This window comes from Sarcophilus harrisii, chromosome 5 (assembly GCF_902635505.1).
Source record: "Sarcophilus harrisii chromosome 5, mSarHar1.11, whole genome shotgun sequence".
Taxonomy (NCBI): Eukaryota; Metazoa; Chordata; class Mammalia; order Dasyuromorphia; family Dasyuridae; genus Sarcophilus; species Sarcophilus harrisii.
In genome coordinates this window covers 22,041,512-22,057,423 of record NC_045430.1, presented here as the reverse complement: position 1 = coordinate 22,057,423, position 15,912 = coordinate 22,041,512, and the positions used below count along the sequence as shown (strand labels likewise).

Genomic DNA, 15,912 nt, shown 5'->3' with positions numbered 1-15,912 from the left:
TAGCCAAATACTGGACTAAGCCCTAGGGATTTTGTTTTAAAAGTTCTTGCCCTCGTGGAGCTCATGTTCTTATGGAAGAGCCAAAATGTACCTCAACCAATTAACAAGAATTTATCTGGTTTTTACTTGGGATACAAAGGAAAAGCAAAAACAAATTCTTAATCCTCAAGGAGCTTCCATCCTAATGGAAAATAGATATACAAGATGTTTTTTAGGGAAAATGTCCTCATTATGCCCAAAAGGGAAAGATTGTTGCAAGTGGGATGACTGGGAAAAGTCTCCTGTAGAAAGTGACATTTGAGCTGAAACATAAAACTAGGGATTCTAGGAAGGAGTAGTAAGGAGGGATGGCATTTCAGTCACGGGGAATGGTCAGTGCAAAAGTATGTGGTAGTATGTCATGTTCAAGGAATAGAAAGCGGGCCAGTGTGACTGAATATTAGAGTGGATGGAGGGGACGAATATAGAAGACTGCTTCTGGTGCACACTGATAGTGTGTGTCACTCATCTAGATCCCAGGATTAAAGATCACACATATAGACCCTCAGGACCATAGCCTAGTGATCTGAGAGGAGACAGGAGGAGGAGAAGAACTTTAGCTTAGCAATCATCGCTACATGTGAAAAACTAGAACTAGAAAACAGAACTAGAAAGCTGAAAAGGACAATCAATCAACAAACTTTTAAGTCCTAACTATGTGCCAGACACTTTGCTAAGTGCTGGGGAAGATGGGGAGAAAAAGGGAGAGAGAAGGAGAGAGAGAGAGAGACAGAGAGAGGGAGAGAGAGAGAAAAACAGAGACACAGAGACAGGGATACAGAAGGGGGAGAGAGATAGAGAAACAGAGAGAAACAGACAAAGAGAGAGACAGAGACAGAGAGATACAGAATGGGAGAGAGACAGGCACAGGGAGACAGAGAAAGGGAGAAACAGAGCAAAAGGAACAAAACAAGGAAATAGCCCAGACCCTCAAGGAATTTCCTTTCTAATGGGAGAGACATGAACAAGAGGAGGTATTGAAATATAGCAAGTAGGTGAACTGAGGCCACATCCATAAGAGTGAAAATTAAAGCGACAAAAAGTGAAAGGAAGGAGCAATTAGAGAGTGTAAAATCTCACTGTATTAGTTCTCTCTGGCTTGTGGCCGGGGAACAGTAAATATGTGAGATCATCTTTTTATAAAAAGGCATTTTGGTCTCTCAGTAACCAGGCAAAAGTACCTTATACCATTTTCTCCATGAAAATGGCAAATTTCTTGTGTTTTTTAATTCCTTCTCTAAACTACCACATAATAGAGGTTCTTGATCAGATCAACAAAGTATTAGCCATAGAAATGTCCCATATTTTCTAATATGACCTTTAAAAATAAATGTCTTTTTGTCTGTCAGGGAGAGTGTGGGAGCTGCTACAACATTCCTCGCTGCCCAACATGGAGTAAGCCAAAGGTAACTGTCAAAATGCTACAGTTGAATCTTTTTTTCCCTATAGTATTTTATTTTTCCAAATACAAGTAAAGAATAAATTTCAACATTTTTGGAAGACTTCATGTTCTCCCCCCCTCCCCAAGACAGCAAGCCATGTGATACAGATTATACATATACAATGTTTTTAAATATATTCCTATGAGATAGAAGGGGAGAGACAGACAGACAGAGACAGAGAGATGGATAGAATGAAACAGAGAGAAGGGGATAAGGGGAGGGAAAGAAAGAAGGAAGAGAGATGGAGGAAGGGAGGGAAGAAAGGAGGAAAGAGACAGAGAGAGATAGCAACCCAGCAGGTGGGGATGTCAGGGAGCCAATCAGCATAGCAGAGAAGATGGCTCTTTACAGGCAACAGATACAATGACAGGCAATTCCATCTCACCAGCCAGGACAAGCGCTGCTTGCAGGGTTTCTAATGAGGAAACTAGCAGAAGGGAGGCTGTTAGTGATTTTGAAGCTGACCTGTCACCGTCTCATAATGTGCATATGAGAGAGGAAGTGACAGAGAAAGGAAAAGAGGGATGGAGAGAGAGACATTCAGACAGACACAAGGAAATGTTGAGCATAAACAAGATCATAAATATAATGCTAAACCACTTAGCTCATCAGCTTCAAACCACTTAAGGAAACAGAAACAGATAGTTGAAGTGTCTTGCCCATGGTTACACTGGTAGTGGCAGAGGCAAGATTTGAACCTGGAACCTCAGGCTCCAAAACCAATGGCATATCTATGATGTTATGGGAAATCTGGGTTTCCCATCCTTGTATGAATATTCTTTGTTCCTTTTTAATTATATTGTAGGGAGGTAGGGAGTCTCATCATGCTTCATTGGACATTGGAAGAAGGAGACTTTTATGTCTGCATTCATCTTGGGAAACTGTCACCCAGGAAATTCTGCTAATCATATTCATCTGGGATGGAGAATTAATCAATTAGCATCAGATAGAAGGGGAGGGAATGAAACAAGTATTTATTTATGTGTCAGGTATAGAACTATGTGCTTTTCAAATATTTTCTCACTCCTCACAACAACTCTATAACATAGATGCTATTTTTATCTTTATTGGATAGATGAGGAAACTGAGCCACGCATTAAGTCCAGGGCAACAAAAAATTCATATTTGAACTCAGATCTTCCTGACTGTATGAAAAAAAAAATAACATTTCAGACTCGGCTATCTGAAACACTTTGACCGTGGCACATCACCTGCCAAATTAAAATTTTGAGTGAATGCACACTTGGTCTCATGTGGAATAATTAATATTTAGATCAGTGTTCAGGCAAATGAATGCGTGGGAATAGAGAGAGAAAAAAATAATAATGCCACCAACCTGCCAACCCACCCACCCCTCTCTTAAATTCCCAGACAAGGGAGTTAGTATGACAGCCAAACATACCAAAACTCAGGTTTCCAAAGGGAGGGAAGCAATCCTCACCTGGGGCAAGGTGAGAGGGAGCTAGTACATGGTCACATAGCACCTAGAGATCATTGCTGACCAGACAGTTGTAACAGAGATAGAAATTGAGGAACCCCAGCTATGTGTTGTGCCATTCACTTTACTGATAAATGTCTTATCTGGTTTTCTTCCTTGTCTTCTGCCTTCCGTGGGGGCTCGGAAACTCTTCAGGGAGTGAAGCAGAAGTGTTTTTACCACCTGCCATTCAGGAGGAACCTGGAAGGCTGCCAGCAGAAGTGCACGATGGTTATGAGGCTGCCTAAGTGCTGTAAGGGCTACTTTGGGAGAGATTGTCAAGGTGAGACCCTGCTGTGTGTGTGTGTGTGTGTGTGTGTGTGTGTGTGTGTGTGTGTGTGTTTCTCCTGCTAGTTTGCAAGATTTTTGGAAAGCAAAGACTTGGTCTCCCTTTATCTCTTCAAGCATTTAACACAATTGGAACAAGAGGTTTGGCAATTGTTAATGCTGTAAAGTTACCCGTGTATATATCCTGTAAATAAAAGGCTATTAAATAAAAAAAAAAAGCATTTAACACAACTCTCAAGTAATGGAAACTTAGTGAATATTTGAACTGAATTGAACTGCTGAAAAGCTAGAATAGAGCCTAAAGCATTGCCAATTCCTGTTGCCCAAGAGGGTTATCATTCAATCGTTATTACCAATGGCAAAGTAAAAAGATGGTAAATGTAACCATTGCTGTGTGATCATTAAGGAAACTGAGTCACCAGGGACCCTTGCTAGAAGTTCACACACCGAACCAACCAAGACCTAAGCAGGGATTCTTAGCCTAGGATCTGCAACTTGAAACTTTTAAAATATTTTGAAAACTGTATTTCAATATAATTGATTTTCTTCCCAATTTTATATATTTCATTTTATGTACTTAAAAGCATTATTTTGAAAAAGAAGGAAATGAGCATTTATTAAGCACCTACTACATACCAAGCACTGTATGAAGCCCTTGACAAATATCTCATTTTGATCCTCACCATATTCTTGTAAGATAGGTACTGTTATTATCCGCATTTTACTGTTGAAGAAACTGAGGCAGAGAGAAGTAAAGTGACCTGCCCAGAATCACACACCTAATAAATGAGGCCTTCGTGACTCCATGCCCAATGCCGTTAACTACTGTATCATTAAAATTCCTCCTATGTTTTTATAAGCTTCACTGGAGTTCCAAAGGAGTTCATGATCCACAAGGTTAAAAAGCCCTAAGCTAGGCAGATTGTGGGACCTCTGACCTCCCTATTGGGTCCACTGCCCTTTCTAGCTAACATCTATCTAATTCCATTGCCGGAGAGATTTTTAGCTGCCCACTTCACAACCATGAAATGTTCCAGATGATTCACCTGTGTTCAATCTCTTTCAGCTTGTCCTGGAGGATCCACGACCCCATGTAATAACCGGGGTGTCTGCATCGACGAATATTTTGGGGATGGAGAGTGCAAATGCAATACTGGGTTCAATGGAACGGCATGTGAACTGTGTTGGCCTGGAAGATATGGACCAGACTGTAAATGTAAGTGGTGAGCCGTCTGTTCCTCTTTATCCCTTCCCCAGAGTCATGATGCTCCAGTGTCCTGGGCCAAACACTCCCCTGGGTCTGTTCTACAAGATGAGAGGATTTTTATCTGTTATTATCTTAGGTCATTTCCCCAGAACTTAGCACAGTGCCCAACATCTAGTAGGTGATTAATAAATGCTTATTGGCTTGACATTCCTCTAAGTACAGATAATTAATAAATGCTTATTGGTTTGATGTTCCTCTAAAGTAGCAAGTAATTAATGAATGCTTATTGGCTCAATGTTCCTTTAAAGCAGCAGATGATCAATAAATGCTTGTTCTTTTTCTAAAGTAACAGGTGATTAATAAATGCTTATTGGTTTGATGTTCCTCTAAAGTAGTAGGTGATTAATAAATGCTTATTGGCTCAGTGTTCCTCTAATGTATTAAGTGATTAATGAATGCTTGAAATTCCTCTGAAGCTGTGGTGGTATGTAAAGTCATTCACACAATGGACTCCTATCTAAAGAGCATTGTAAGTTAATGTTCTGGGGTGATCAAAAAAGTGAGCCTCAGTTTACTCATATGTAAAATGTTGGGCACTGAACTAGAGAAAAGAAAATGTGAAATAAAGGGAAGAATGCTGAACTTAGGGTCAGAGAAGTGAAATGTAAATTTCAGCTCAGTCATTCATCAATATAAGCCTGGGTAAGTCAAGTCCTCCTAGATCTCAGTTTCTCCATCTGTAAAATGAGTAGGTTGACTGACAAGATGGCTCTCCAAGGTCTAGCTCTGGATTCATGACTCTATGAGCACTAAGTTCTCTTTCAACCTAATGCCTACACCATGTCCTTAGAGAAATATTTCACCTTCTAGATCTCAGATGGCCTTTATGGACCCCTATTAAGTTCTGGATCTCTGATTCTATGTCACTTCTCCCTGAAACTCAGTTTCCACAACCATAAAACAAGCCTAGAAGCATGTATTGATGATACTATACTGAGGAGTTAGACAGGTGGCCTCTGGGGGGACTTTGGTTCCTTCATTAACTCTTAGGTATTTTTCCCATGATGCAGACCAGAGCCCTTCCCACCCCCCCAATGCCATTTCTCATCCTGTGGAATCTTTGTTTTGCTCCTCTAGAGGGAACTTAGTCTTTTCCCTTTTGCCTATTCACTAAAATCACTCCCAACATTCCAAGTGACTGAATCTTCAGTCAAAGCAGGGGCTCCATCAAATTATTCTGGAAGACTTAGAATAAAGGAAAGAGATTCCAGAATTTGGAGCCAGAAACTTTAGAGAGAACCTCTAGTCTGACTCCCTCATTTTACAGGTAGGGAAACTGAGGCACGAGGAGGTGATGTGATTTACCCAGTGGCAAGAAACAGAATTTGAACTTAGACTCTTTGACTAAATTTGGCATCCTTCCCTCCATCAGAAGCAATAACAAAAACTTTGTGATACAATACCATGGAGTCAAGAAGAAATTGCTATGTAAACCCTGAAATGCCATAGCAATGGGGGCATAATGGATAGACTACCAGCCTTAGAGTCAAATCTGGTCTCAGAGACTTAACATTTACCAGTTGTGTGACCTTGGACAAGTCATTAACTACAATTGCCTGACCACCCCCCAAAAAAAAGAAACAAGTCCCACCTTCTGCAAGAGACTTTCCCAGTTCACAATTTTCAGGATTCCTCTCTGAGATGATCTTCATTTTATCTTGTCTGCATTTTGTTTATATACTGTTATTTATATGTTGTCTTTCCCATTAGACTGTGGGCTTCTTGTGGACAGAACTGGTTTATTTGCTTTTCTTTGTACCCCAGCATGTAAGAAGGTACTAAATACATTTGTTGTTGATTCTTATTCATTTATTCGTATGTTTATTTGTTCATTTTGCAGCCTGTGAATGCTCAGAACATGGGACGTGTGATGAGGGCATCACCGGCTCTGGAAATTGCTTCTGTGAAACAGGCTGGACCGGTCGATTCTGTGACACTCAGCTAGGTCAGTCCCTAAATAATGCAATCTAATGCAGAGTGCGAGAAGCTACTTTACTATGGCTCAGTTACCGAGGGAGACTCACAGAGGAAGAGGAAGGTGTTGGAAACTTTCCTGTACATGAAAATATGAAAAATGGCATTTGGACCTAAAGGAGGTTTGCCTCTTTTTGTGATAGCAGAGAACTTCTCAGAATCTTATTTTTAAATGCATATGACAATATGCACAGAATTATAAAAGAAATTAATTATATGAAGACAGTTACTTTTTGTTTTTTTTAATTTTTTTAAAGTTCATAATCTCGAGTTAAGAGCCTCTGACTAACCCAAACCCCCTTATTTTAAAGATGAGAAAATTAAGGCAAATGGAGTTAAGTGACTTATCCAAGATATACAGGTTATAATCATCAGAGGTAGAATTGGAATCCAGATCCTCTGACTCCAGAGCCAATTTCTTTCTATACTACAGATTTAATATTAAGCCAATCAAAATATCTATCCATTTCCTAATCAACTGAAAAAATCAAAACAAAAATAATAAAATATGGTGGGGGGAAAACAAACAAACAAAAAAAAAAGAAGTGGGCAAGAATATCAAGGACTTTCTTTGTAGAGGAGGAAAGAGATGTGCTGGTGATAAGGAATCTTCCTGGCCCCTCCCAGCTTTAGATCATCATAAAGTCAACTTTCATCCAAAACCATCTGGTATTAGATAAGAGATAGAAAGAAGCATAAAGAAAGAGATTCCAGAAATAAAACACTTTCATGTTCCTCAGATCACAATCCTGCACCTGCCTAGATAATGTAGTTCTTACTATGTTCCAGATACTGTGCTAAGCATTTTACAAGTATCTTATTTGATTTTTAGAACTAGGAGGAAAGTGCTATAATATTTTTACATTTTACAGATGAGGAAACTGAGGCAATAGAAGTGAAATAACTTTGTCACACAGTGTCTGAGGCTATATCTGAATCCTGATTTTCCAGACTCCAGACCCAACATTCTCTCCACTTAACCACCTACCTGCCCCAGATATAGCATTGGCATTGAAAATATATTCAGGAGTTCTTTTGTGGGGGGCAAAGAATTAAAAAATGAGTAGATGTCCATCATTTGGGGAATGGCTGAATAAGTTATGGCATATGAAAGTAATGGAATATTATTGTTCTTTAAAAATTATGAACAAGCTGATTTTAGAAAAGCCTGGAAAGATTTACATGAACTGATGCTAAAGGAAGCAAGCAGAACCAGGAAAACATTGTACACAGCAACAAGATTGTGTGATGATCGACTCTGATAGACTTGGTTCCTCTCAGCAATTCAGCGATCCAAGGCAATTCCAATAAATTTTGGATGGAAAATGCCATCCACATCCAAAGAGAGAACTATGGAGTTGACTATGGATCAACACATACTATTTTCATTTTTTTCATTTCTTCTGTTTTTTTCTTGTGGTTTTTCCCTTTTGTTCTGATTTTTTTCTCCCAACATGACTCAGAGAAATATATAAAAAATGAATATATATGTATAACCAAAAAAATGTAGAAGTGCTTTGTAAACATTAAAATGCCATATAGAGGTTTAAAAAACAAGAAAATATCCTTGTCCAATGTCCAATGAATGTCCAATGCATGTCAAATTTCTCACAATCAACAGTGATTTGTTTAATGATAAATAATAATATATTAATGATAATAAATAGATCAACTTTATTCACAGTTTTGGCTCCCGTGTGCACACCTCCATGTTCCAAGTACGCTACCTGTAAAGAGAATAACTCGTGTGAGTGTAACCTGCATTATGAAGGGGACGGGATAACATGTACAGGTAAGTTTCTCTAGTGCTTCTGTTTAATATCTGTAGCTTGATATAAGATGGAATAATGTGGCCAACAACTGCCTTTCCTTGAGGCCTGAGGAAAACTATGAGTCAGTGGGGTTATATGTCCTATTCCTAGACATTTGCCTCCTTCTAAAATCAAGAATAGGAAACAAAATTTACTTCAAAATTATATTATAGATTTAAAGCCGAAAAGGACCTCAAAAGTTAATTGGTCCAACTTTTTGACTTAACAAATGAGAAAACCAAGGTACATGGAAGCCATGATTTGTTCAAGATCATGTGCTTTAAAACTAGAAGGAGGAAGATATAGCAGCCCCGGAGTGATGTGTCCAAGCTCACATAGATAGCCTTACTTGCCTTATCCCTTTCCCAAAGAAAGTTTGAGGAAGGGGAAAACTTTTCCAGCTTGTTCTTGATATCCATCTGAGACAGTTGAGATATCCTAGGAGGCTCACCAAGAACTTGTTGCTGTTATTGACTGTTCATCCTTTGTTCTCAAAGAGATCCAATGACCTCACTAAGGTGATGTCTTTGCATATCCAGCTTGTGCACACGTCAAGACATGAGCCTTATTATCTCCTCTGAGACTCTCTCATCAGCTGTGGCACTCAGCCCACTGATTCACACATACTAACAATGGGATCCATCTTCGTTGGATAAAATTGTATAAATGGGGTTAGCAAGAATGAGGAATAGCTGATGGTTTTCTCTAAGAATTTCACAATTGCATTTTCATGGCCAGCTCTGAAATACTAGGAATTTCTTCCCCAAAGTAGAATTCCCAATGAAAATGGAACCATCAAAAGAAATAATTCAAGGATAAATTCTGGGGACTGTCCACTATTGGGACTAGACTGGATCATCCCTCTCCTCTCTTCTGTTCTCCTGGCACAAAGTCCAGCTTACCTAATTGGGTCCTTGATCTTACAGTTGTGGATTATTGCAAGCAGAACAATGGCGGCTGCTCAAAGGTTGCCAAGTGTTCGCAGATGAACACGGCAGTGTCCTGCAGCTGCCAAAAAGGCTACCAGGGGGACGGGCACATCTGTACAGCTGTGGACCCCTGTGCGGATGGGCTGAATGGAGGGTGTCACGAGCATGCAATTTGTACCATGACGGGTCCGGTGAGTTTCCTGCCCTATTCATTCTAGGTTGTTTTATACTTAGAATAGATACTGTCAAAAGAATCTTCTCGTTTTATTGGGGTGGAGGGCAGAGGGGAGAAGGCAGATCCCAAATTGTGATTTAATCAATGGAAGGAACTCCTAGTTCCTCCCCTCAAAGCAGATGAAAACTCCTCTACAATTTATAACTGAGAAGATGTACTTGCCTACTATCACAGAAGGGGTCAGAGGGAGGATTTGAACTTGGATTTTACTAGATCCTTTTGCTCTGAACTCTCTCCTTCTCCCTCTCTCTCACCTATATTCAAAGAATTGTGCACATTAGTTTTCTTTCAAAATGAGAGGATTGTATTACACAATTTCTTATATACTTTTCATCTCCAAATCTGTGATCTACTAATCTTGGCAGCCTTTCCAATGTGTGAATTTATCTCTGAAACCGTTTTGATCCCTACATACCAATCCATTAATCAAGCAAGACTTTTATTCTCTTCTGACCTCAGTTTCCTCATTTGATAAAAGATGGATTTGGCTTTTATGATTCCAAGGACTCTTCCCAACTCTCTCACATCCTATGATTATAGATATGTGGGTGGAGAGATGGATGGATGGGTTGATAAGTGGATGGATGGAGAGGTGGATGGATGGATAGGTAGATAGAGAAATCACCTACTATCTGCTTGGCACTCTGCTAAGCACTGGGGATACAAAAGCCAGGACAGTCCTTGCCTTCTAATGGGGAAGATAACCCATAAAAGGAGACTGAAGGGAAAAGCAGGCATGAAATCACATGGTTTAGAAATGGCAGCCAGAAGTTCCAACAAGATGAAGGGAAGAGCAAGGGCAATCAGAGCCTAATATGTTCCAGGGCCAAAATACAAGGTCTTCATGAGAAGAAGTTAGGAAGGGAATTAAGATGGAGTTCTGGTGGCCAGAAAGTGGCCTGGAGACTTGGTTTGGGATAAGAATATAAAAGTTCAGGTCTTCCATGAACTCAAGCAAAGTGAAATGTACCATATACAAAGTAATAATGATGTTCTGGAATAACCAGCTGCAAATGACTTTGCTATTCTCAGTAGTACAATAATCCACGACTACTCTGAAGGATTTGTAATGAAAACTCCCATCCATGCCCAGAGAAGGAACTGGTTATATCTGAGTATAGATTGAAGCATTCTCTTTTTCTCTCTAGCTCTCTCTCTCCTTTTTTTTTAATTTAATTTTTCTTGAGGGTTTTCATTTTCATTAGGGTGGGAGAGCTATGTTTTTTTTTCACAACTTGACTTTTATGGGAATGTTTTGTATAACTTCACAAGCGATTTCTGAATCATGGGTGGGGATAAGGGAGAGAACCCAGAACTCTAAATTTTAAAAAACAAATATAAAAGAAAAGTTGTTTTGAATGTACTGGGGAAAATATTAAATAAATAATTTGTAAAAGAATATAAAAGATTCCCCTTCAGACTTTTTGAATATACATTCTGTCCTGGGAGTGCAGGGGAAAGGCGTAGGGGGAAAACAAGTGCTCTTTTCACGGTTATGCTTTTTTTCTTCCCCAACAGGGCAAGCACAGATGCGAATGCAAAAGCCACTACGTGGGTGATGGATTGGACTGCGTGGTGGAACAGCTCCCCATCGACCGATGCTTACAAGACAATGGGCAGTGCCATGCAGATGCCAACTGTGCCGACCTCCACTTCCAGGGTCAGTGTCCTAGGGGCCTGTAGGGCAGGAGATAAGCAACTAGGGACACAAAACTCTTAGATGAAGGATCCAGAAAGATGTCACCAGAGTCTGGTATCCAAGCAGAACAGCAAATCAACAAATTTAATTGTTATGGTGTGGGGGAGAGGGTAATGACCTTAAGATACTGCTCCATTAGAAGGAAACAGAGATTTTGGGATACTGAGAGGGGGAGCACATGGAATCAGGACAGGAAGAGATTACAAGCAACCAGCATGAGTGAGATGGGAGGGGGACTTCCCATTTGGTTAATTTATCTCTCAGTACATATGTTTTATTTTTTCTCCTTCAGATGCAACTATCGGCGTCTTTCACCTACGTTCTCCCCAAGGCCAGTACAAGTTGACCTTTGATGAAGCCAGAGAAATGTGCGCTAAGGAAGAAGCAACCATCGCCACCTACATTGAGCTCTCCTACGCCCAGAAGGTGAGTTCATGGCCTGGAAATGCGGCTCGTTCATGTTAGATCTGGTATGAGGGACCAAAATAGAAGATGAGGGAAACTGTAGCTAGGAAAGTCCACAGTGTCATAAGGAAGGACACAAGGCACAATAAAGATTGAAAATTCATATAACTTAACAAATTTACTCCCTCTTAAGCTTTCTCAGTACAGTGTTATTCAGTCATTTTTCAGTCACGTCCAACTCTTCAAGACCCCATTTGGAAAATGGCAAAGATACTGGAAGGTTTGCCATTTCCTTCTTTAGCTCATTTTACAGATGAGGAAACTGAGGCAAACAGATTTAAGTGACTTGTCCAGGGTCTAAGGCCGGATTTGAACTCAGGGCTTCCTGACTCTATCCACTGGGTAACCCAGCTATCATAGGACTGTACCCAGTCAAAAAAGAAGTAGGATTCCTTTCTTCATAACTTTAGCCACATTAACAAGTTTTTAAAAGTAGATTGTAACTGATATTTCAAGTCTAAAGGTGACAAAAAATGGAGCAATTCACACTAATGTGAAAAGAACTTCTAGGAGACGCTTTTCTAAAAAGCAAGCTATAAAAGGAAGGGGAATTTAAATATTCCAGAAGGCATTTTTGGTCCACAAATCCCTTTCAACAACAACAAAAAGTGTGATTAACCCCTAAATTCAATGTTTACCAGGATGCCATCCAAAAGCAAATACTTCTTTTATTTTGAATCTCTGCAATTTGCTATTATCTGTACCACTATACTCTTCTTATAAAATACAGGCTGTATAACAAGTTTATTCACTGGATAGTTAATACTTACACTGGAGGAGGAAGCTGTGACATTGTGGAGGCCATCTCAGAGATAGAAAGAATTGGATTCAAATTTCCCTTTAACTTATACAATTTTATGACCCTAGGCGAATGACTGAACAACTCCTAGGGACTATTAGTTTCAGGAAAGTGATACGCTTGGTGGATGGGACTTCTTCATTAGAAGCTCTCTGTACCAATGAGAGCACAAGTCTGGTCTTAACACATACAAAAAAAAAATAAAACAAAATACATGCTGGGCACATTACTAGGGTCTGGAGACACAAAGCCCCACTCTCATCCCCCAAAATGGTCCTTGCTCTTTCTATCTCCCAGAAAGCACTTGGTGCTTGACATTTCATTGTTTTATGGTTGATTTAAATTACATTCCTCCTTGCCCAAGGTGCCTTGGACACAAGTCTCAAATTCGCACTTAAAATTTAGTTCAGTTGCTAAAATTAGGCCTTTATCTGATCTTTCTGGGTAATATCAGGAGAGGGAAAAAAACACATCATTTGCCAAGGACCATTAACTAATCATCCTAGAGAGATAAACAGATGTCAGTGACATCGCCATTCATAACCAGGGCACTTTAAGTAAACATGAATTGGCCAAGGTATAAACTTTACCCAGGGTCACAGGGCAGCGGAAAAAGCTGCCAGGTTTTCTAGTCTCAGTTTTATAATTTACTCCTTGAATAACCTTGAGCAGGTCACTTCAGGGAAGTCACCAAGTCATTTGGTCTCCCTCTTTAAACTGAGGGAACTGGATGAGATGGATTCTAAAGTACCTCCCAGTTCCTGGTCCAATGAATAAGAGTCAACAGCACCAAGGAGAGGATGCTATTGGGGACAAAATCCCTATGGTTTGTTTATCTTACTACCAATGAGTTATAGAAGGAAGAATAAACAAGAAAATGTCATAGGCTTAAAAACTTTTGGAAGCTCTGCTAGCCCTCACCTTTCATTTTATTTCAACTTGTCATAATGGAACAAAAATAATCACTCTTACTTCCATCAGCTAACCTTCAATGGAAGAACCTGCTAGGGAGATGAGCTGTGACTTCTCATTCTCTATTTCTGGATGTCGTTAGTTCTTTTGATCTTGTCTTTGGCCATAGATCTTGCTGGGTGGCTCCTTGGTATACAGCCTAGGAAGCATGACCTTGGTGAAATTCATCTTCTACTTAAAGGAGATCTATGTCATAAAAAAGTGATGTATTCCTTGATAGTCTCAGAATGTCTATGGACCCTCTTCTCAGAATAATATATAAAGGCTTAAAAATACAGGATTATAAAGAAAACTAATTTTGTTGAAATAGTTATCTAAATATTTTTGTAAAACTTCACAAGCCCCAGCTTAAGAATCCTTAATATCCCTCTCTCCTCCTCTAGCTCTCCCTCTCACCTCCCTTTCTTCTCTCTGTCTCTCTCTCCTTTTTCTCCCCCCTTTTCTCACTCCCCTCCTCTCTTTTTCTCTCTTTCCTGACAAAATATAATCTATCTGTGGGGAGGGACTATTTAATTTTTGTTCTTATGTCCTTAGACCCTAGCACAACTTACAGCATACAGTAGATGCTTAAGTAGTTTTATTAATTGACTTATGGCCATTCTAAAAGAGGAAGAAAATATCATCATTAGTGCTCACCTGTACTTACAGGTAGACTATTCAAACCTTCCATGAGCTGGAATCCAATTTAACCTTTGAACCTCATTTATCCATCTCAACATGAACACCACCATGACCAGGGACATACATATATAAGGGGCATACAAAGATTGAAACAAGATAGTCCTGGTCCTCAAGCAGCTTACATTTTACTAGAGAAAATTGATCATGTACAGAAATGTCCATAATACAGAGAAACTTGAAAAGAGAAGGAGTATTTTTAATTCAGTAGAAAGGGAGGATCCTTCATGGAATAGTCTGTGCTCAGGCTGAGTTTTGGAAGAAAAAAAAAGTTTCTGAGAGGTAGCAGTTAGGAGGGAAAATCAGTCAGGGATAATTTATTACATTGTTGTCAAGAAAGCGATGGCCCTCTGTGATGTCCCACCAAATCGCAACTCTTCTTGAAAACAAATAATAGAAGTACTTCTCTCCAGTACCGGTTCTTTCCTGATAATGAGGATTGGGGGTCTGGATATAAAGTCAGAATTGTACGGTTTGTTTTCAGTTTTGCAGAACTTTTTTGTTCTTTACCATAAAGAATGGCTCTTTGGAAGAGGATAAGGGGATGGTAAGCAATGAAAGTGATGGAAAAAACAATAGAAAACAGCAAAATTGATTTTTTTAAAAAAGAAGGAGAAAGCAATTAGAGTAGTAGCTAATAGCATGAGCTAAATAGTGCCAGAGTAGAATGTGGCCTATACCCTGAGGTAGAGAAGAAAGGAGTAGACTGGCTATACTCAGTTCCTGCTCATTTCTGCCTCCTCTCTCAACACACACACATTCATCCATTCTTCCTCCTTTCCTTTCTCCCCCCCCCTGCTTCCTCTCTATTATCTCCTCTTCTCTCTCTTTTCATCTTTCTCTCTCCTTTCCCCCCCCCCTCCTTCCTTCTTCTCAATCTCTGTCTCCTTTCCCTCCCTCCTTCCACTGCAGGCTATGGAACAAAAAAAAAAGTGCTGTCTCAGCACAGAAATTGGCAGGACACTTTTGAACATTAAAAAAAACTGTGAAATTCATACCAGCCAGCCTCTTTCCATCTTAGCTTATCCTTGGCACCCACAAGACAGTTTCGTGCCTGCTGTTTTTAAAGCTCTAAAAGACATTTTCTAGAAATGCAGTTAATGGCTTTCTACCTGCTGGGAAGCATATGATTTTCCATTCGGCCTCATGTGCTCCAGCAAAAATTAGCTTTGAGGGCAGAGGGGTGCCAGGCTTACATTAGGGCATTGGAAACGCTAGGGCACGGAGACAGCATGGCTTGATGAGCCAGCCAATAACCTCGGACAAAACTCCCTTCTGTTTCCTCACTAATCGTGTGTGACATAATCCACTCCAGATTTCCTCTTTACCAGAAAATATTTCCCTAGCATGAAACCCCATAGGATCATGGGTTTAGAGCTCGGAAGGTCTGTGGATATTCCCCACACACACCTCATTGTGCAGATGTGAAAGAAGAAGTGACTTGTCCCAAGTGAAGGAGACAGGGATGGGGAGCTCTCAGGGAGGTGCTTCCTCTACCCAGACTAGCCAGCACCTTCTCAGCAAGTGCTGAGGAGATTGAATGACCTGTCAGGATCACACAGGCCGTATGCATCAAACGCGGCTTGAAGCTAAGACTCTCCAAGCCCACTCTTCTCATTCTGGCCCCAAAGTCCTATGAGCAAGGAAGAAGAGCAGAGCTAAGATTTGTTTTTAATTTTAGTTTTTAAAAAATGAATGTTAAACAAAAGAAAAAAAATTCTCTCCTCTTGTCCCTCAGCCACTGAGAAGACAAGTCATGTGATAGTAATAATATATGTCAAGTCATGCAAAATATATCTCCATAGTATTCATGCTGCTAATAATAAAAATATAATAT

At 39.9% G+C, this 15,912-nt stretch overlaps 1 protein-coding gene across 1 annotated transcript in view; it reads left to right on the top strand.

Annotated features, from left to right (window-relative positions):
* STAB2 (stabilin 2) overlaps positions 1–15,912 on the top strand; it is a 156,738-nt gene that overhangs the window by 125,402 nt on the left and 15,424 nt on the right. Inside the window, exons 54-61 of the mRNA XM_031937828.1 lie at positions 1,389–1,445; positions 3,115–3,241; positions 4,313–4,462; positions 6,354–6,458; positions 8,172–8,279; positions 9,225–9,418; positions 10,981–11,122; positions 11,454–11,587. Coding sequence (XP_031793688.1) covers positions 1,389–1,445; positions 3,115–3,241; positions 4,313–4,462; positions 6,354–6,458; positions 8,172–8,279; positions 9,225–9,418; positions 10,981–11,122; positions 11,454–11,587 — 1,017 coding nt within the window. The remainder of the gene's footprint in view (positions 1–1,388; positions 1,446–3,114; positions 3,242–4,312; positions 4,463–6,353; positions 6,459–8,171; positions 8,280–9,224; positions 9,419–10,980; positions 11,123–11,453; positions 11,588–15,912) is intronic.